Genomic DNA, 22,707 nt, shown 5'->3' with positions numbered 1-22,707 from the left:
CAAGGACGACTTCTAGGATGACCTTGAGGACGACATGGGATGACCTCGAGGATGACTTCTAGGACGACCTTGAGGATTACGCCTAGGACGACCTCAGGGACGACGTCTAGGATGACCTCAAAGATGACGTCTAAGACCATCTCAAGGACGACTTTTAGGACGACCTCGAGGACAATGCCTAGGACCACCTCAAGGACGACTTCAGGAACTATTTCGAGGACGATGTCTAGGACGACTTCAAGGATGACTTCTAGGACGACCTCGAGGACGACCTCAAGGACGTCTAGGACGGCCTCAAGGACGACTTCTAGGATGACCTCGAGGACGACACATAGAGAAATTTAGCCTTTCCACTGTGGTGAATACCAGAGTGGAAAGGTTGCCGCCGTCGCTCATAGATGGCGGTAGCTGTCTGGAGTTTTGTTTCAACATCTTTTTTTTCTCTGCAGACATGATACTGGGGGAACTAGCCCTTAACAGCTCTGCTGTAAAAAGACTTTCCCCTCTGCCAACTCCCTGTAGACTTCAAGGAACCAATTACAGTCGAGCCCGGTTATATCACACTCGGGTATTTCGAATTATTGTATATATCGAACAGTCCAAACATCCCCTCTAAAATCACGTGTAATACTATAGGAGCGTTGTCTTTTTGTATCAAACTCTCATTGCGGGGACACTGGATATAGCGAACGAAGCCCGGCAACCCGTTGCTTTTCCGGCGATCCGATTGCGCCGGTGGCGAGCACATTGCTTGCGTTGCGGGGCTGGCAGACCGCCAAGCCAACATACACGCGGTACGATACACAGCGAAAGAACAGTTGTAAAAAAAAAGAGACAACCGCAAAAAAAGTGGATGGCAAAAGTAAGGGGAAGGGCACGCGCGCGCGCGTGTGGGAAGAACAAGGAGTGCCCCCTGTCGGAACGGTAGCCTGCGCCCTTTTCCCGAACACTGCTGATGCTGCGCGACTCCCTAGCCCCAAAATAAAATTAGCAAAAAAAAAAAAAAAAAAGTCTTCGACAAGTTGAGTGCGTTGACGACGATTGTGCAATCGCACTTTGAACGCCTAATTTTTATTTACTTTTTTTCTTTTGCCGTTATTGCTTTGCCAGTTTTTTTTTTTTTGCCTGAATTTAGTGCGTTTCTTTTTGCTTGCTTAACTTTTTTAATAATTTTTTTAGGGTTGTGCGAATATTTGGAATTTCGAGTAGCAGTTTCGAATAATACACTATTCGATATTCGCTTCGAGAAGAACTGCACTATTTACGTTCTTCGAAGTGCTGGTTGCGGCGGGTTAGTCCCGTTGAGTGCGCTTCTTACCGAGCACCGGTGCACTGCGGTGAAGCAATACCCACGGAAGCGAGCTCCGCGGGTGTTGCTTCTCGACATTACATCGGTGCTCGGTAAGAAGCGCACTCAGCAGGGTAACCCGCCGCGATAAACACTTGGGAAAGTATGAATATCGCAATTGCGTGCTTGGAAGAAAAGCATACATTGAAAGCTGGATGCTGCACGCGTGCCGGCTGTATTTGGAAATAAATGGAAACTTTTTTAATGTGTATTTTTTCATTTTTTAGCACGGCACTCACCCAAAGTAACAATCAATAACAAGAACATCCGACACCAGGTTAGTCATTCAAGAGGGGGCCATTGAGTAGTCGGAATATTGGCTGCACCCGAAAACGTTTCGTGTGCTGGAGAAAGGGTTTTCTTACTAGCTCCAACAGTATTTAGATATTAGTTATAATTCTTACTTATTATTTATCAACCAACTGGCACAGCTCACACCGGTGCACGTCCCGGTCACTAACGACGAGCGCTTTTTCTTTTTTGAAACAATATATTTATACGAGTAAATAACTGGGTGAAGGGCATAAGATTCAGCACCTTAATAGTTAGAAAAGAAAATATTTGATAAGCATGCGTGGAAGCAATGTTTTCCACCTGAATAGATGAAGCACCTAAATTTTTTGTATCTAACAAATCCAATCTTGAAGAATTGTACACCATTTAATTAGATTCCATTATTATGCTTCCCCCCCCCCCCCCCCCCTTCTCAGATGCTGCATGGATATCCGAATTAGGCTATCAGTAATTCAAATGAAGTAATATAACTATCGAAGGGAAAAAAATGTACTTACACCACTAGGTCATAGTTTACTCAAATTCATTCGTAAACATAAAATAAAAAAATTAACATCCATCAAAAACTAATCAATGATTTTAATTGAAAACATGACTTTGTACATGTTTGTAAATATTTGTATTCAACACTTGGATCAGTTTGTGCTTATAAGGATTCTATAATGCTAAAAGCACAAAACACAGGGACCGCCGATTTCTCACCTGGCAGCAGACGTTTTATGACAACTCTGACTGTTGCTCCGACGGGCCAAGGTCCTTCCCCCAAGGGAGGAGAGGGGTGAGGGGACACATTATCAGGGAAGGGGAAGGAAAACCATAAAGCACAGAAAACAGAGGAGGGGGGCAAGGCGAAGGGAGATCTGTATTACGGGCCCAACGTTCCTGTCCGAGGCAGTTCACCTTCACGGAGCAGTAAAATCCACGATTCCCTTATCAAGATTCACCGACTTAATAGAGCTGTACCTTCAATCCACGCTTGTGGATCACAAGGGCAAAGTGCTTAAAGACTGACGACCAGTTCGCGCTTTCCACTTACCCTCATTTCCTCCTCTCTCCCCTTTCTACCCGGGCCACCGCTGCCCGTTTCCTCCTCCCCCATGGTGAGAAGGATCTGCTTTGCAGAATCTCGAGTCTGGCTATCGGCCTTCAAGCAGAGTCAGGCATTTGCATTGGTTCTTGCCTCGCTCCCACCCTGAGCGAATTATACTCATTGTTTTGTCGACCAAGCTATTCAAAAGGCGTTCACGTCCGTCCCCGGGGACCTCAGTCTATCAGTACGTAGACGACCACTTGATTATTCACAGTACCACCTTGGATCCCGCAAAGATTCAGCAGGCGTTCTCAAACAACTTATTCGGCCCAACATTCATGAAAGAACCAACCTCTGAGGGGCTCCTACTTCTGGTCATTTCAGCAAAGGTCGTGCAAGCCCCTGCTCCCGTTTAACGACTACCAATCCAGAAACGTAAAAAAATGGGATAGTAAAGACCCTTCCGACGCCCTCCGGGACTAAGTCCTGCCACCACTGGGTAGCTGGGAGTTGCTCCATGCAAAGCTCTTGCCTGATTAAGGTTAGATGCCCCCAGGATCTGCTGAAAATGACACTTGAATGCATAATAATTACGCAGGTATCAAACGAAAATGCCCATTTCTTCAGCTATTGGCAAACTTTCTCTCCGACAAATGAAATCGGACTATTTTTGCGAGTTACTTCCACAGGCCGCCCACTTAAACTGCTTGCTCCTAACTTTCAATTTACAGGATGATGGGGCAGGCACATTATAAACAGCAATCATATGTTCACGAAGCTCCTTCAATTCTTTTGTGGAGAATTTTGTTACAGAACACACTGCTCCGAATCTAGTATTTTCTAACCATATTTGACAATAAATCTTTTCCAACCTCCTTTCTCTTAGTATTACACCGTGCCGCAACTGTGCAGGCCTAGACTTGTTTCAGCACTCGTGCTTTCTTTCATACTGTGGTATATAAATTATTGAACCCCCCTCATAAATCAAGGAAAGAGCTTCTAGACAAACATCTAGAACAGACCTTTCTTAGGTGCTTACCACGAATTCAATTCAACCCAAATATTTTAGTTCTAATCACTGTGCATCTATCATCTCACGAACATCTAACCCACTATAATGCAGGAGGATCGATGGCCGAGTGGGTTAGTGCACCTGGGCTTCGAGCACGTGGAGCGAAAGCTCGCGCAGTTGTACTGCACTGGCCAAATTTCTCATCTACAGCCAAGACACGAGACGCCCATTAAGGCCGACTAACTTCCGGCTGCATAAACACACATACAACACAACACGAAAACTTTACATCTCACTTTCTTTAACTATATGGGCATGTAAAAAGCCCCATATAAAGAAGTTAATACTGTAGGCAAAAGAGCTTCTAGGTTCTCGAACAGGATTCTAGGAATCCAAGGGTTTCTGGGATTGCAACTGGGGTACCTCCAACACCAAAGTTCCCTAGATAAGGCACGCCACTAGCTTGGGCACAACTAAACGGCTGGAATCTAGAGTGGCACATCCCTCAAAGTAATTCTGAGATTTAAGAAAAGCAGGGCCAGCTTCTCCCATGAAGCAATCTACTCTTTTCACCTTAGCAGAGCAAATGCCGGAAAAACGAGTGGACAGGAGGAAAACGCCAGTCGTGGCAAGAAGAGCGCTTTGTGGGAGGGTCTTGTCCCGCTTTTCTAGCACAGACTACAGTTTTAACACTATACAATATGCCCGATACCTTCGATAGCGCCAAATTTCTGCGAGATCATTTCAAATTTTGACCTCGGTTTTTGCAATCGTGGGGGATGCTGTTTTCTTGCAAGGGGAATTCCCCAGAAAAGAAGTTCTACACTGCACAGGAACAAAAAGACATCCACACATCATTCAATGTACAAAAAGTTTTTTTTTTTCTTTTTAATGTCTTTTTCAAACAAGAGCACGAGAGCTAGTCCACATACAAAAAGGAGCGTCGTGGCGAGAGGTCAGTCGCTTTTGTCTTTTCCGTCGTTAGGGTCCCGTTAATCGAGGAGGAAATTTGCAGAGAAATTAAAAACGCGACTTCACCACGACAAATAAATACACGGGCGGCACACCACCCCCAGACTACGTGCATGTTTCCACTTACGACGCTGGCACATTCCAACAACAACAACGCCGTCTGCTGATTCTTCATTGGCCTCTTGAAACATTCTACGATGTTAACGTTTTATGTCCACGAAAACTTCTTTCGAGCAAAACGGTTAAAAAAAAGGTTGCAGATCGAGTAAGAGAAGCTAACAGATTGCAAGAAGATCAACGAAGATGAGACGGCGGATTCTCTTCGTCCCTCTGGAGACGAAGCCACGTGGATGTCACTTTTGAATCAAAGTGATCCTAAGGATCACTTTGATCCGAGGGTGATGATCCCCCCTCCCCCTCGTCCAAAAATACAACAACGCTTTTCAAGCGTCTGTTTCCCCTTGCTCCCTCAGAGTCGGGGTGGGGGTCACTGAGTGGTGCCTCCCAGCACCTTGTGCAGTGCCTCTTGCTGTGCGGCGTTCAGTTGGGACACGCAGGCTGCAAACACTTCTCCGTTACTCTGAAATGCAAGGAAGGGTTGCGTGTCTTGATGCAGGAACACAGTAAAAGAAGTTCACGTGCAACGGCGAATATGCAGAGAAAATAAACCTTTTATCACTGCGAGAAACAAACTATGTGCTGCCGAACGCAGTGCTGGTAGTTGAACACCAAACTTTCAAAACTTATCAAATAAAAAATAGATTAAAAAAAATATTTCATTACAAAAACATTAGCCATTAAAGCCCACGAATAGATGGAGACTAAGAGTGCTGCCAAATATGCACACCGCATTGGCAGAGTCTGAACAGTTGGCAAAATAAAAGTCTACTTTTGCGGTGAGAAAAATGTGGCTTGCTCTACTCTACAAACACCTTGTAGATGTATCTTTCAGGGGTGTGACATCTGCGCCAATTGCGTCATTTTGATACAAACCCAATTTTCTGCGCCTAGTTGCGCCAAAAATGTGAAATCGGTCAAAATCCCGTTACACTGTGCCAAAGTAACTCAAAAAAGAAAAAAGTTTGCGGCGACGCTAAATTTAGCAGGAAACGAGAGCTTGGTTGGCAACATTCAATCTCGTCGTAGTAAAGTACACGGCACGGGTACAGGGTGGCGCAAGCAACCGCCGGATTTGAAGATTTCAGCTGTAGTGCCCTTCCATACCTCCGATACGTGGTCTTTTCCCGATTTTCGTACTACTTTCCGCTGTCATCTGTGGCTGCATGCTAACGGTGCGCTGCCACGCAGTCTCACTGTCTGGCCATGGGAGGTACGACGCACAGGCTATCTAGATGAGCAAACCAAAGTATTTATTTCGTTTTGAGAGTAAACCTTTTCTTAAAAGTGCTATTGAGCGCCTCCATTGTGTAATTGTTCATTTGTGTCCGTAATCTCGTCAAAATGGACGGCGCCGTCGCCGTGAGTACCTTCGGTTATCACACACGTGCTTCCAGTGCGTGAGCAATCGAGTGAATCGGTCACACCCGCATTTAGCGTGCATGTGGTACTCATAGTTTTTCTACCAATTCACTATTCACATTGTGACTCACTTTGGTGGGGAGTTTTTTTCTATCTGCCTGTGCTTTCTACGAGTGTCCGATTGATGTATGGTTGTAGTAAACCGTGCTTCCTTGTTCATGCTCTCGAATCGCCGCTTTCAAAAGTTTTGCACTACAATTGCGCTTTGGCACCAATTCGTATAAGCTTGAGGTACCGGGTGCCCACCCAACTTTGCAGCAAGCCTGTGTTTCCTGTCCTCATCTGTGCACATGAAACCCGCGTTTGCCTTTTCTGTCTTTTTTTGTTTTTTTAAATATTTTTCTTATATGTTATCTTGGTGTGTATCAGCACTGATGACTTATTGGAACCAGGGTGGACAAAAATAACAATTAAAAAGGAAAAATCTGATTTGTGTGATTTATATCAGATTTTTTTTTTTATGATTTAAATTGCTGATAACCTGCTCTAACATTTTCTGCTCCTAATATGCTCCGAACTGTAGACTTTTGTCCTTCGAAGTTGCTCCAAAATGCATAAACTGCTGCTCCAAAACGAGAATTTTGTGCTCCTAAGCTGCTCCGAAATTCAGATTTTTCTGCTCCCAAAATTGCTCCAAAATCTGTTTCACCTGTCTCACCCCCATTTTACTCATTCTTGGTACCGAGGTCACGTCCTGTGAGCCAATCGCAATATGGCTGGTCGTGATTGACTCGCAACTGCTCTCGCTCCCGAGAGCAACCTTCAATCGTGTTAAAAACAAAATCAACCTAAATTGTTTCTGCACTCTAGGAACGCTCAATTTAAGTTGGCACCCCACGAAGACAAGGTAGGGCACCTTCTGTATTCGCACGAATATAACACGACCACAAACGCGAGCCCATGCCCCAAAGGCAGGTTTTGATACCCTCACAAAAAAAAAAAAAAAAAAAAATTACTATTATAATGCGAGCCGAGGCCGCATAAATTTATTACACTCGGGGCACAGCAGAAGTGAAAAGGCAATGAAACTCTAAGAAATATCAGTTTTTGTTTTGACTACACTCATCCTCATTGCTCAGGTCCTTCTGGTTGCAATCCACTTTGCGACTTTGTGGATATCCAGCAGCACGGCGCGGCTTGTCAGGAGTTCCTTTTTCTTCGCTGTGAGCTCCTCGGCAGCCCACAGGCAAAGCAAGGCACGAAGCAGAAGCACTTACACACAAACACCAGACAACTCTGGAGCAGAAACTAAAAAATATGCAGGCAGAAAAAAAGACTGCTTGACCCGATACACGTTCACACTAATTCTTATTCTGGTCTGTACGCATAAACACTTCTGTTGCACGATTGCGAAAACACGGTGGGTGGTCTTGGTTTGTGTTGACTTGCCCTGGGTTGATTTGGCTTGAGCCCGCATTCCCGCGTGGCGCGCCGCACTTCTGCGGCGTGCTTTTCCCAGGCATTGAACAAACACAAAATCAATACAAATGCTTTTGATGTTTTCTATTTCCCCCTTCCGTAACCCAATAGCTAATAAATTCCTTCCCACACTCCCACTTCTTTTCCCACCCTATCTCCAGCATTGAGCCTCGTGGATCAACTTGATTCCGAATATAACGCGAGGTACGTTTTGAAGCATGTAATTTTGAGAAAAAAAAAAACAACTTGCGTTATATTCGTGCAAATACAATATTTTCTGCCCCTTTAGATGGAATTACTGGCAGCTTTTGCCGGCGACACAGACAGCTCCTTGGACCCACCTTGAGCGTGTTGAGGAGGGTGACCATCCGCGTGCCAACCTCGGAGGTCGGGTCTATGGCCTCCTTGAGGAAGGCCTCCGCCATCACCATCACCACCCTCGGAAGGTTAGCATTGTCTGCGCCCAGCAGCGCCACGTGGTTGCTGCAAGCCACAATCAAACACAGTGTTTGTCTTGAACTACTACTGTTGTTGGCCCTTCCGATTTCATTTAGCTTGTTTAGCTCGAAGACATCCTTGCGGATGTACTACAGTAAAACCTCGTTATGACAAAATGGGATATAACAAACTAATGGATATAACAAAGCAATCATAATTCCCCTTGCATGCTAATAGGGAAGAAATGGACATTGGCTATAACAAACTAATGGTTATAACGAAATAATTACGATCGCTCCTTCAACTTTGTTATAACGAGGGTTTACTGTACATGAAAAATAATTAGTACAATAAAAAGCTTGTCTTTATTCTCCTTTTCCCTGGAGCCCACACATTTCACTGTCATCTTAACCGCGAATAGGGGACTATGACGTCAATTTCGTTGCATGTGCTCGCGCACACCGGTGGCTGCTGGCCCATGGAAAGATAGTGCGCCACTTATTATAAACACTGAAATGTATGGTTCAGCATCCTTTTAAGAGCACCGGTGCAATAAAAATTCCAGATTTCTTTTCAAAATGAGAAAGGAGCTTGTCCTGTTTGCACTTCCTTTGGTCCCCTTTTACTGTGCGCTGTTTGCCTTTTCGTGAGAAGGCAGCAACCCAACTGTTATGCACTTTGTATGTATCGATGTACATGACTCCCATAAATTGCATTTCACACTTTTGACTCGATGTATGCTGTGCCCTATGCTGTTCCATATTCTAGTGAATATATTCAGTTTAGTCAACTTTTAGTTTAGTGAACCCCCTTCCCTTGAAGTTCGCTCCAATGAGAGTTTACTGTACAATGGAAGGGGTGTTGGGGCTGCCACCCCCGTCTTCAAAGCGGATGCACTGCGATTGACAACCAAGGTTATAGGACGTGCCCAGGTCGGTATGTGCTACCTGAAATCGCCGGTGAGCCATGGTTGTATAAAAACAATATTAATTGTACCGCAAAACCTTGCAAGGTTTTATGAAAACATCATGCTCCAGTCAGGGCCGTACCCAGAAAAAAATTTCGGGGAGGGTTTTCGGGGACAACGGCAGCCATTTTGAAAATGTCTATTGTCTTATTTTCGCCTATGAATCATGTGCATCGGTGGCATATAATGGAGACTTATAGCAAACCGGAGAACCGGTCCCGGTTTGGTACCCGGTAGCCGACCGGCGCCACTGCGCGTGCGCAGAGGTGGAGATTAAAATCGGCTGGCTGCAAGTGCACCGACCAGGGCCGTACACAGAAAAAAATTTCGGGGGGGGTCAGAACCCCCTATCCCCCCCCCTGGTTACGGCCCTGGCTCCAGTCATTCTCTAGTAATCTCCAATAAAAGTTCCTACAAAAAGAGCTCTTTCCATTTGTTCTTACACAAAAACATCCAATCTAAAAGCTCATGATGACCACAGTAAAGAAAACAAGATTGAGCCGCCATCTTGGCACCTCAAACCTGGAAGTTTCGGTAGTCTGAGAACATTCAGTGACTCTAGTCGTTACTAACCGTATGAGCGCGAATGCCGATCGCTGGCGTTATGGCGTTTGAACGGTTCATGGAAAGAAACGACACACCCAAGGTGTACCCATGATTGCATAAAAACAGAAGGAGTGTGGTACAAAATAACATGGCATAACCCTGTCCCAAAAAAACTTTCAGCCTTTCCACTTTGGTGAAAAGGAAGACAAGCGAAGCTGTACTATGGTGGGCGGCTTTCCAGGCAAGCAATGTGCTCTTCTACGCAAAGGAATCTGAAGCGCTAGACGCAGTGGAACTCGAGGTGACAGCGGCTTCACAGCAGTTGCAGACCCATTTGCACTGCTGCATATGTCGCCACTCCTTCCGCATCTGGTCTTCTTTCCCCGAAGAAAGGGCACGCAGACGACCCATCGCGAGTCCAAACCGCAACTGGTTAAGAATGTAGGAGACAGCGCGCAAAACAGACGAGGACGAAAAAGAAACGCACGGGACGAGCGCTGCGCTCGTCACGTGTGTTCCTTCGTCCTCGTCTGTTTTTCCACTGTTTCCTACGATCAATTCCCACCAACTTGCTCAATTATTCATTCTCCTATGATAGCAGGAAAGGTCGCCGCCATCTATGAGCAACGGCGGCAACCAGACTGGCTGTCTGGTTGCCACCATCGCTCATAGATGGCGGTACCTGTCCAGAGTTTTGTGTCGACATTTGTTTGATACCGGACACGAAACTGGGAAACTAGCCCTAAACAGCTCCGCTGTAAAACCAAAGCAGCAACGTCCACCACAAACCCCGAAGAAAGCACAGAAACACGTTCTACAAACACCTACTTTATCCAAAGAATCCAACATAAATAAATCTTCGAAGTGCCTCGTGACTCAGTTCAGTCGCAGTTACCTCTGGAAGTTATCTCGACAAGCACGCAGAGAAACCGGCGTGCGCCACTCACACTTCCAGGAGGGAGCAGAGCAGCCCGTAGACGTGCGGGTTCTCCTCGTCGTCCTCCCAGACGGGCAGCCAGGAGAACCAGCGGGGCACCAGCTCGTCCACGCTGACGTCCCGGCAGCGCCAGAGCAGCACCTTGCTCACCGCCGAGATGGCGTTTTCCGTTGCAAACACCCGCTCGGGGCCTCGGGAGTCGGGGGCCTCGATCATCGCCACCAGCGTCGGCACCGCGCCTGCGCAGAAACGAGCGGTCCTGCGTTGGTCCACCGTACGATCGAGGCGAGGTTGTTGGCGCTTCGTTCTCACGAGCGTGCACCTCGCAGTTCTCTGTTCGACGAACGGCGCAACGCGTCTTTCGGAGTCTTGCGATGAGCAAGACCCCAAGACTCCCGTGTCCACCTCTCTGTGCCATACTCCCGTCGAGTTTCGGCATGCCTGCCGCTCGGGAATCCGACAACGACGATGTAATGCGCGGACCCTTCTAGGTGGTATCCGATGGATGGATGCAGCCAAACCCAATTAGTCGGCAAAAGCTTTTAATTTCGAAGATCAACTCCAAATAAATTTGGAATTGATTAAGAACGTCGAAGAATTTTCTATCTCGACGTCGCAGCGACTACGGCCGTGTGGTGGGGCACTACTCAAGGCTCGTACTCACGTTTGTTCAGTAAAAAAAACATATAATAAAGCGGATTGACAATGCTGTGGCACGCAATGTTTTTTCGAGCAGTTGGCAATATCCCGACAGACGCCGCTGTGCCCTATTATGCCAGCTGCAGCAACTACTACATTACTAAAACTACGATGACGATGGACGTTATTTCCAGTGGTGGGAAGGGCTATAACAGCTATCGCTGTAAGAAACACATTTGTGAAAGCAACAGCTTTATACAAGAACGATAGAGCACAGCTGGTGATTTTGACATCCCAGCCCCTGCCACGAGAGCAAACTGTCACGTCACATGATGTCACGGTGGCACATGACGTCTCAGTATCGCGTGCTGCCACTGTGTCACGTGACGTCAAAGTGTCTCGTACAGCAGAGCTCTGATACAGCACAAAGTCGGCACTGTTTATATAGCACTGTGCTGTATGTGTGGGCGGCCCTTTAAAAGGATAGTGAACCGAAATTTGGATATAAAAAAAAAACAATGCAGGAGATGCACAACACTACTCGTAAGGCAATATCTCGAATGGACAGCGATATTTTCGGAAAAAGAAGCCGCATCTCCACGTGGTGAAGGATGTTGATTGGGGCGAAGCTCTGGTGGTGCTCATGATACTGATTTTATTGTTCATAGGTAGTGCTGATGGTGCTGATTCTTTTTTTATTGCTCACAGGTAGTGCTGAGTACCGGGTTGCTTTTCGACTTCATTATTACTGCTTTATGGTCGGTAAAATGCAGAGCCAGTGGTTCTTCTAGAGGATCAGCTTGAATCCGCTAGAAGCCGCAGGAACGCAGCTCCAGCGCTCAAGTCAACGGTCCATGTCAGAAAGAGAGTGTGTGGTATGGATTGTGGTTATATACGCAGTTGAGCATTTGACCGCAGTGCCCTCTTGTCCATAAACGTTGAGCCAATGCATGCAAGTTTAATGCATTTGACCGCAGCACCCTCTCCTGTATAGACATTGAGCGGCTACATGCAACGTTGGAGTGTAGCGTAGAGGTTAAAACGTCTGCCTTGTAAGCAAGTTGATCTTGGGTTCAAACCCCCGTGCGGGCGTACACTATTTTTTATTTTTTAAAGTGGGTCGATGTTGGAGGCAGTGCAATCGATGTGAGCATGGATGCCGGACAAGGCTATACCGTAAGGAGCTTCGCCCCTAAAAGAGGTCGAGATTGAACCAGGCTGACGAGGTGCATGACCGTGGAGATACCTAGTTTCCTCCTCTCTCCGCTTCGCTCCCTCAAGGCGGCAAGGCGGAGAAGACGCGAGGCCGTTCCCTCTCCTTTTCAGAGCAACATGACGTAAACATTTCTGTCAAATGCGCCTCCTTTTTTTGAAAAATACGGTCATCTGTTCGAGATATTGCAGTATGAGTGATGTTTTGGTGTTTGTAGCATCCCGTTGCACGCTCTTGCCGCGTGTTTTGTGGAATCCAGATTTCGGTTCAGCATCCTTTTAATAAGGAGGTACGAAACTCAAAATAGATGGCACGAAAAATGGAAGGACTCACTTGCGCAGACCTTGGAAAAGTTCTCCCCACCAAACTGTGCAAGCACGCCGATTCCGTAGCTGGCAGCCTGCCGGACTTCTGCGCTGTGGCTCTCCAGCAGCTGGAGTAACCTCGGCAGGAAGTAGCCCTGGTACCTCTCGCAGGCCTGACCGACGAAACGACACCGGCAAAAAGATTTCAAAACTTAGCCGCGGTACAACTACAAAACAGAAAAATGATCCGGTTATTCTAGTCCAAGGCACAGAAATAAGTACACAAACCCCCGCAGGAAAGCAGCATGTCAACACACCCTTTTAACTGAGAATCTGTTATTGGGGATCGGCTTCGTGAGAAAAGTGACACCTTATGCTCGACCGACATGCAGGTCGCACGACGTATTGAAATCATGTGACGACGTCAAGCTTGGGTGTCGTGTGATGTCAGTGTTACATGACGTGACTTGATGTCAAGTTTGGGTGTCATGTAACATGATATGCTGTGACATCACAAGGCCATGTGACGTCACCGGACAGCGGTCACATGACCTCATGCGACGTAGCACACAGCATGTTCCCGACTTATTTGCAACAAATTTTGTGCATCTCCTAGTTTACTCGATATGATCAAGATATGCTCAAATCTTCAGAACACCATCGAGCAACATTGGCAGCCACCATTTCTCAGGCAAAAAGCACGCGATTGGATCTGAATTTTCAGAGAACGCCGACACAGCACTTGCTCTCGATACATGCTGAGCCAGGTGTGCCCAATGCCGATGCAGCCCTCGTGTTCTATACACCACGCTTGGGTACATGCCCAAATAATGGTAAATCCAGATACAGTAAAACCTCGTTATAACAAAATGGGATATAACAAATTAATGGATATAACAAAGCAATCATAATTCCCCTTGCTTGCTAATAGGGAAGAAATGGACATTGGCTATAACAAACTAATGGTTATAGCGAAATAATTATGATCGCTCCTTCAACTTTGTTATAACGAGGTTTTACTGTAATCGGTGCAGCAACTGGCACACACTTTTTTTTAAAAAGGGTTTATTCCACAACAGCAATAGCAACTCAAAGAAATGCTTTTGAGGGTTAAAGATACCCTCACAATCACTATATCACAACTGACAATCTACTCTAACAAACAGCACTACAGTGCAACCACATGGTAAAGTCAATTTAGACACACAAATATATTTGCTACATTTGTATTGTTTTAGGGGTGGGTACATACTGGGTTGACTTGCAATTCAAGAGAAAGCCACGCCATGCCAGCTTCCTTTGCAGTTTTGACGCTAGGAATCACACTGCACCATTCAATTCAGGACACCATTCGTACGCTCCTAGTATTTTTATGATGCTAGAACCTCAAATGCCTGGTTTCGCACGACCAGTTTATAACAACTTTACTCATATGCGATTATATATAGGAGTGATAAGAATCCAAAATTTAAAATCATTGATCACACGCCCCTTTAGGTCAGAGTTCTCTTCCAATGAGACTGATTGCTAAAAGAGACAGCATTTCCCGACTAGGTCACATCTGTAAGCGAGACAGCTAGCTCCAGGCAATGAGCCTGACACCCCTCCTCACTGTTTGGTGTTACGCAGATCAAGGCAGACAAGTCCAACGCGCAATTGCCAAGAATTCTAGGCTCAATAGTCAATATAATGCGGCTTTATTACGAGGATACTTTGAAGCGAGCTTCCCCTCACCCAGATTGCCAACTTTCGCAATATAATATGTAGTATTGCAAATAACAAATGTGCGAAGATTCTATACAGCCCAATCGATTCACGAGACAGGGCTGCTCAAACACTTCGCTCGGTTACTCTAGCAGAGCTCAGGAAAGGCACCGACACAAAAGTGAACACGTTGGGGCCATGCTGTATCTCTGCATGAAGATTGAAGACGCTTGACGAGGCTTTTGACGCGGCACACGCTAAACTCCGTTTCACGTCGCGATAGACGGTAATGGACACCACAAGCCACCGTGGCCAAGTGAGCACCGTAAACGCGTAACGTGACCACGCGTCCCCCATACGCCTCGCGTCCAGTGCCTCAGAGGCCACGCGACTGTTACGTGGCACTGAATTTGCTTTGACGACCCGTTGTGTCCTTTCAGTCCATTGCACGGTCATACGGAGTGCAGTCAGAAACCAATGCAAAGCAGCAAACCCCGAGATGAATGAACAAACTTACGGGTCCCCCGTATTCGATGATGTCGTCAAAGACGCACAGCCCCCACTGGTGGTCCGGCCACGGCCGGTCTGCACCCTGCAACGACGTCGGTGTCCAACACTGAGGTGACCGCTCTCGCCCGTCGGAATGCAAAACACGCCAAGTCGCGGAAACTTGTCCAAGGTTCCTATGCGGCCTGAGACAGGGTTGGTGGTCGACCGGCCGCTCAAACACCTCAGTACTGTGATGTAGCAGAACTCAGGAAAGGTGCCGACAGGTGAAAAGGACTGGTCGCACCATGCTCTTACTCTGCACAAGCTAAGTATTTTTTTTGTCTTTCTGGACGAACAAGTAATTGCTAGTATGCTGGCAAATGACACACACCTCGCAAGCGCCGCCGGCAGTGGCATTATTTCACGGGAGAACAAAAACGGACTGCAAAAACTGTGGAACGTAATGCGAGGAATTGAGGTGGCAGCACTGACAATGACAAAAGGAGGAAGTAAGGTAGCAACGAGGAGAAAAAAAGTTGCTACGTGCACTAGTGGTACGAGTTCAAAAATGCGGCGAACAAAAATTAATATGCCGTTTCTACCCCAAGTGCAACTGCCGCAGAAGTCAAAGCCCCCAAAGTTGACCCTAGAGCCACTGAATAGGTTACAGTTCGGTGTAATGACACATCAGTCATCTTGTTGCTCAAGAGCAGATGCAGGTCAAAAGGTAATATTCTGCAAAAAAAAAAAAGTGATTTCAGGTTACTATTTTCTAATCTCGATACTTTACGTACATAAATAATAAGGACTGATTATGATAGCAGAATTAGTTGATTACGCACTTGAACAACTCCCGGCAACTCAGAAGGGCCTAAATTTTTGCCCTTTTCGTGTGCATGGCTCTTCAAATTGTGACATCACCCACCATCACAGGTATGTTGAGAGGTAGGGCCAGCCATTTTCTCTCCGCCGCAGGCTTCCGTAACTTACATAAGCTAGGAGAACGCCGGGAGGGGACGGTCAAGGAAATTCGGGAGCCAGTGGAACTTCCAAGGGTAGTTGAGGACCCATGCTCTAAGCATAGCCTATTAAAGGACACATGCAAAGGAAAAAAACATTTTTTTTTAAACGGCTTAGATGGAAAAAGGACGCCATAAAACGATTTTACAACGAAGAAAAAACATTTTTAGAGCTATATTTACGGCGCAAAACGAATTTGTAGTTGGCGCCCGCGGGCACCGCGGAAAAGTGGTCTGTATTTATTACGTGACTGGTCTTTACTTATCACGTGGTGCTTGCGCTCTTTCGGAAGCTTCCTATGGCCTCTAAAAGTAACTTATTCATCTTTGTTTGAAGTATAACGAAAAACTAAGACGAATAAGTAACTTTTAGAGCCCAAAGGAAACTCCTGAAAAAGCGCAAGCAGACGTGATAGACCTGTGCGCCGGTCAGACGACGGCGGCGGCACCCCGAAGCAGACGAACTTGTGCGGCGGCGGCGACGGCGGCTTGGAGAAACGCGTTAAAGCGGCGTTCGCACAACGCTCAGCGTGCGGCGGCACGCGGGCCTACCACGTGACCAGCAGCGGCTCCCGCGAGCGCCAACTACAAATTCGTATAGCGCCGTAAATATAGCTCTAAAAATTTTGTTTTTTCGTTGTAAAATCGTTTTATGACATCTTTTTTCCATCTAAGCTGTCTAAAAAAAATGTTTTTTTCCTTTGCATGTGTCCTTTAAGGCAAAAGCTTTATGTGTCTTATCCTTCAGTCGACCTTCAAAGTCCTTGAGCAAAAACACGTCATCGACACGAAAGGTACCAAAACGTTTATATGACCACTTGGGCGAATTAAAGGCAATGAAATAAAGAAGGATGACAAAGCGAATTAAGAGGAATCGAAGTGAATTAAGAGGAATTAAAGTGAAATAAGAGGACTACAAAGAATAGCCTGCTTGAAATCTGGAAATAAGACATGAAACGAATAAAGAGAATGTGAAAAAAGAGAATATAAACAAAGTAAATCATGTGTCCGTTTTTAATGCATCGGCGCTTGGGCTTTCGCCTTCAGGGTCGTCTTAGGAACACAAGGGACCCTGTGAATTTCTTTATTGGCTCTATAGTTCGACAGGTTAAGAATCTGAGGGAACCTCCTCCAATCTCTTCGCACTTTACCAGAGTGAATGCTGGGGAGGTCGCCTCCTCTTCGGTGTTCGCTTTGCTAAGGTGGAAAGAGGTAGGGGGAGCTTCCCTCGAACTCTTGACCCTCTACTGACTATAGTCGCTCCCGTTCGAAAACGACGGAAAGCTCTGGGCGGATGGACTCTCACCAGGAGCCTGGCAAAGTGCGGGAGTAGCCGGTCGAAGTAGGGGAACAGAGCCTCCTTGTAGCAGGTGAAGAGAGAGCGCAGGATGTCTGCCACCTTGCTCAGCAGGAACACGTCGTCGTCGTCCTGAAACGGTGTCGCGCCAGTCACACTCTACGCCATGGGTCAAAACTCCCCACAGCTCTCATTCGACCCAAACAAAATATTGCCGTGCGATAACTGCCCACGCTTAGACTTCTATTCACATAGAACCAAAGCCACGGTTAGCTCGAGTGGCCAATCGGCCTGCCCTAGTTGAGCCATGTGCAAAGATCCTATACAGCCCAGGTCAGGGAAAAGGAACACAGGGCTGCTCAAACACTTCGCTTTGTTGCTGTAGCAGAGCTCAGGAAAGGTACCAACAGAAAGGTGAACATGTTGGGACCATGCTGTATCTCTGCACAAGAAAGTCCGGGAAAGTCGTGCAACTTTGGAAAGGACAAAGATTTAACTTAAGCTTTCAAATTCAGTTTCTGCATAGCGCTTATGGAGTTAAAAGTGCTTCTGTGCCCGCGACATTTAGCCACAATTGTGATGTCACGCCAATGATGTCATCAGCGTTCTAAAAGTTCCACCGACAGCGACGTCACATCATATGGCCACACATGATGCAACACCATGATGTCCCCGATTCCACATCATGCGGTTATGTTACGCAAGATCACGTGACTACATGCCTTCCTGATGGTCAGGTGATGCAGCGTCAGCTGACACCATGATGCTACAGAGAAGTTCTAAACGAAAGGCATTTAGAGCACCCTAAGGACGGACAGGCTTTTTCCAGTACGTCGAAGCCGGGGTACCTCCTCCAGGAGCTCCTCTTCGACGAGCTCGTCGTAGTCCTCGTCCTTGCGCTTGAGCTGCCGCTCCTCGGCCCGTTCAAAGTGCTCCTTGAGGAACTTGTCCAGCACCGTGATGAGCGAGTTGAGCTGCTCCTCCGACAGGCACTTCGAGTTGAGCACCGTCACACACTGCAGACAGCAGACAGCGCTCGTCACCACACGGGCGCACTACGACAGGCCACAGAGCAGATAGGGCACAGCCTAGTCTTTTCCTAAGCTATAGGAAACTTCAAGATAACCACAAACTTCACGCAGCAAGCTCCATAGAAAACCTGCACAGTCAAGCATACTTTGTTACAACTGTTTAACAAACAAGCTGCTCTAAACAGGTTCAAACTTTACACAGTAAGCTACACAAAAAAGAAGAAGAATTTGTTTGCTGTCGCAAACTTATCAGGGCTAAGGGACTGAAGCGCCAAATGCTCACGTAACTTACTCTAAAAAAGTGAAAGCCGTTTACAAATCCCTGTAACGCCGAATTGGAGCGCAGCTCTTGAGGAGGAGGAGTGAAGGGTACTGAGGGGAGGGTAGACCCCTCCCCCTTCTCCTCCTCCTCCCCTCATTCTTTAATATGCTCCGGGGGGGGGTGTCACGTGACTTCGGGGAGGGGGTCACGTGACCTCGGGGAGGCGTGACCTGGGGGTGACCTCAAGGCCACGTGACCCCAAAGGTGACCCCCACGTGACCTTGGGGTCACGTGACCTGGAGGGGTCACGTGACCTCGGGGGGTCACACGACCTCAGAGGGGTCACGTGACCTGGGGTCACGTGGGGTCACGTGACCTTGAGATGACCTCGGAAGGGGTCACGTGACCTTGAGGAGGCGACCACGTGACCTCGGGGGTCACGTGACCTCAGAGGGGTCACGTGACTTGGGGGTCACGTGACCTTCAAAGGTCACGTGGGGTCATCTTGGGGTCACGTGACCTTGAGATGACCTTGGAAGGGGTCACGTGACCTCGAGGGGTCACGTGACCTTCAGGGGGTCACGTGGGGTCACGTGACCTTGAGATGACCTTGGGAGGGGTCCCGTGACCTTGGGGGTCACGTGACCTTGGGATGACCTTGGTTACGCCGACGCCGACGCCGACGGCGACGGCGACGCCAACGCCGACGGCGACGGCGACGCCAACGCCGACGGCGACGCCGCTCAAGCCGGGAACGGGCCCCTAAGAGCTGCGCTCTAAAACTTGCAGGCAGTCACTTTGGGTACTAAGATCATTAATAAAAAAAAGCTAATCCAAACAGGCTCAGCTCAAAAGACTTGTAGACGATAGACCATAGTTCTCAGGATTGTTAAACGAAAAAGCTGGTAGCTACTTTGAACAGCTTCAAACTTCACACAGCAAGCTAAACCAAAATCTTGCAGACAGTCAACAGAAATTGTTAAGATTGTTTAACAGACTACCTACAGTGATGTCCCGTTCACCCCAAAACTCGTTCGTACATCCTTTGCAAGGCGTGTCCGCAGAAAGCGACCATGTGGGCATTTTGCAACGGCGGCCGCCGGTAGGGTTAAAGGGGGTCGAAGGAAGGAGACCATTCTTCCCACGATTGCGTGGGTTTTTCGCAAAAGTGGCGGCCTACAACAGGAGGGAGGGGGGGTGAAGGAGCGATACAGAGCCTTCCCGTGCGCGAGGAACGAGGACGGGGAGAGCACTGCTTCTGCTGTAGAGTAGGGTTTTGCGTTCATACGTGAGCATTGTTTGTCGGGAAGGCGTGCTAAGAGCTACCGCCGTAAAGTGCATGTATTTACCCAGTTCGTCCCCGAAAGGTTTGTTTGTGTTAGCAAGGTATCCATTTTGACAGGGCTCGCATTAATTAAGAAACGAGTGTACTTTGAGTAGCCTCACTTCAGGTGCCAGGCAAGACGGGAGAGCCACACAAACAACAAAGACAATCCAAATTCATCAACACATACCTGCCAACCTGTGGACTTTCAAATTCGTAAAACCCGCGGCTGCGGGGTGTCGCGAAGCGATGCCACTGTGCGCAACACTTAAACCACACGTGCAAGTGCTAGAGAATCCAAACTTCTCTCCCTTTGTGGAAAGCACGAAAATTCCAATGTGTAGGACTTCAAGAACACCAGAGAGTACCTCTTTTGAGGTTTGAAGTTTGCCATTGCACCGCGAAGCCACCGCGACCATAGGAATGCTCCGATTTCCCATGCAACAAACACAGACGCCCCACTACTCGCCTCGATAATGGCCTAAACAGCGAGGCCCAACCACGTCTGAACACGCTGAACCACGAGCCTTCCTACACCGTGCGCCGCCGAACACACAAACAAAGGCTCTGGGCTTTGGATTGGTTTTGGATCCGTGGCCACCGGATAGACAGATTGTATAAAACACGACGCTGCCGTGGACGGTACCTATCACCCTCTTGTGGCGGTGCTAGGTACCGTCAACAACAGTGTTAAAAAAAAAAAAAAAATGTAAAAAAACAATTAAAATATTTTTATATAGTTCTCTTTTCGTAAAATTTGAAACGAAGATTCGTAAAATCGTAAGATTAGTTCTAATTCGTACATTTTACGAAAAATTCGGAAGAGTTGGCAGGTATGTCAACACACAGCATCTACAAGTTACACATTCTCACGTTCATCCCCCTTCAAGTGTGCTCTCTTCCACTTCCTGCATCGCACCCACACCTCACACGTGCCAAGCGTACAAGTCTCGAGCAATCCGTACCTGCGCAAAGCTCGACATGTGGTCCGACAACACCTCCTTCTCGGGTTCTCCGTCGATGGCGCTGAGCAGCTCGGGGCAGATGTACTGCCACATCTCGATGACGTAGGCGTCCCCTCTTGTCTTGGCACACTCCAGCAGGTACGGCAGGCTCTCCGCCGCCGCCGACCGCACAGGTGCAACCCCCACGTCAAGGCAACGTTCCGTCGCAGAGACAACGTCCAAGACACGCACGACCAAAACTCATACCCCAGAGCCACGCAATGAAATGTATGTGCGAAAAATCTGGCCAGTTCGCCTTTGCCTCCCCGAACTGTACCTTTACTATGATGTCTGCAACGCGTCTCCGACTGGAGTTTTTACCAAATCTTGAAAAAGGTGGGCCCTCTATTTCCATTCAATGACGTCGCATAAGTGTAACGCCGCTGCCTGTCGCGATTCTCGCAGTGTCAACACGGCGGAGGTGGGTGCGCCAGATGTCTGCTCCGCTGAGGGTTGCTCTACAGCTTGGCAGTCCGCAGAACCTTCGGCAACCAGGAGTTGGAACTCTGCGCCGAGAGCGACGCCCGCATTCGCTCACACTTTTTGGTGGGACTTCTAGCACGAACCGCGAGCACTGCGACATCTTTAAGAACTATGGAAGCGAGAAGCCGCGACAGAAACATTGGAAAGGCTCAAGAACGTTAGGGTTACCCTACATACTGAAAAAGAGTGTCAGTGGACTCTGCGTTCTTAGACGGACATTCCAGTCAGGTCTTACTTTGGTCCTCTGGGGCTTTACGACTTAAGACAAGCTCCTACATTACAGCTTGGTTGAAAGAATGGCAAGAAAGTGCAGCTTTGGCGAGAATGCACAGTCCCGCATTAAAAGAAAAATTGTCGGTAACACCGCCGCGCAGATTGTCGTCGAAATGCAACGACACTTTGCACCATTTCGTACTGCATAAACACTTCATCGTACTGCTTAGGAACCGCCCCGAAAATTTCAGGAAAGGATTTTGTCGACGTCCGTCACATTTAAAATCAATTGACGCAATTTTTCGATCTAGCTCTCTACTTCCCACGGACAGGCCTCCCATGACCTACCAACAACCTTTGTTGTGCCATTACTGTGACTAAAATGTACCTCCGTCGCTACACGCATATGAACAGAAAGGTCGAAGCCGCCAGCTCGCACCCCCTGCACGTTTTGTAATGTCGGTGAGCAAAAGAAGCGTTGTCACATTTAATGACGTCGGGCTCACAGTCTCAAGCTTGTTGGTTCGATTCCCTTTGATGGACGTTCGGAATTTTGATCTTTCGTCTTAATTCTATTCTTGTCACACTCCCGTGCACGTGTATTCGTTTCGTTGGTTACAAGCAGAAGGACGGACACGAAGGTGTGTGGGTTTCACTCGTAAAAGACCCTGAAAGGATATCATCGTGGAAGTAGAACTTGAGCATGGGCACCATCAACTTGACCACCTCCTCGGCGTACGAGGCAAAGCCGTCCTTGAGCTCCCGGGCGTAACATACCAGCATCTGGCAGGCCGTCGCCTTCTCCTCCAGCCCCACCGTGCGGATGCCAAAGTTTTGCTGCGTGCAAAGAGTCAAAATAATAGTCGAGACAAGGTCTCGTGCATTTCGGTCACTTCGGAACAGCGGGCCATAGACGCGTACGTCAATGGTCCCGACGGGACTAATTACTGGCGACGCTTTGATATACAAACAAAAGCTGGAAAGCATGATGTTTATGTAATTAGTGCAAAGGTGCTGCCAGCTGGACAAGAATAACGATAATCATCATTGGAGAAGGGAAACAAGGCAGACAAAGCACAAACACAAATCTCCAAACACAGCTAGGTGACCGGTGCGCAACTAAAAAAAATCTGCCTGGTACTGGTATCGAACCAGGGTCCCATACCAGGACCAGGTGGATATTTTAGGTAGCGCGCCAGTCACCTAGCTGTGTTCGGAGATT

At 47.6% G+C, this 22,707-nt stretch overlaps 1 protein-coding gene across 1 annotated transcript in view; it reads right to left on the bottom strand.

Moving 5' to 3' along the window:
- Window positions 1-4,541: 4,541 nt before the first annotated feature.
- LOC8028203 (importin-5) overlaps window positions 4,542-22,707 on the bottom strand; it is a 62,311-nt gene continuing 44,145 nt past the window's right edge. The window contains exons 17-25 of the mRNA XM_042293126.1: window positions 22,166-22,322; window positions 20,751-20,923; window positions 18,017-18,184; window positions 17,178-17,300; window positions 14,881-14,955; window positions 12,688-12,832; window positions 10,513-10,741; window positions 7,956-8,097; window positions 4,542-5,236 (exon numbers count right to left, since the gene is read on the bottom strand). Of these exons, the coding sequence (XP_042149060.1) occupies window positions 5,144-5,236; window positions 7,956-8,097; window positions 10,513-10,741; window positions 12,688-12,832; window positions 14,881-14,955; window positions 17,178-17,300; window positions 18,017-18,184; window positions 20,751-20,923; window positions 22,166-22,322 (1,305 nt within the window). The 3' untranslated portion in view covers window positions 4,542-5,143. The remainder of the gene's footprint in view (window positions 5,237-7,955; window positions 8,098-10,512; window positions 10,742-12,687; window positions 12,833-14,880; window positions 14,956-17,177; window positions 17,301-18,016; window positions 18,185-20,750; window positions 20,924-22,165; window positions 22,323-22,707) is intronic.

This window comes from Ixodes scapularis, unplaced genomic scaffold (genome assembly GCF_016920785.2).
Source record: "Ixodes scapularis isolate PalLabHiFi unplaced genomic scaffold, ASM1692078v2 PGA_scaffold44__24_contigs__length_19508400, whole genome shotgun sequence".
In the NCBI taxonomy this organism is placed as follows: Eukaryota; Metazoa; Arthropoda; class Arachnida; order Ixodida; family Ixodidae; genus Ixodes; species Ixodes scapularis.
The sequence above is the reverse complement of the archived record's forward strand: the minus strand, read 5'-3'. Positions and strand labels throughout refer to the sequence as shown.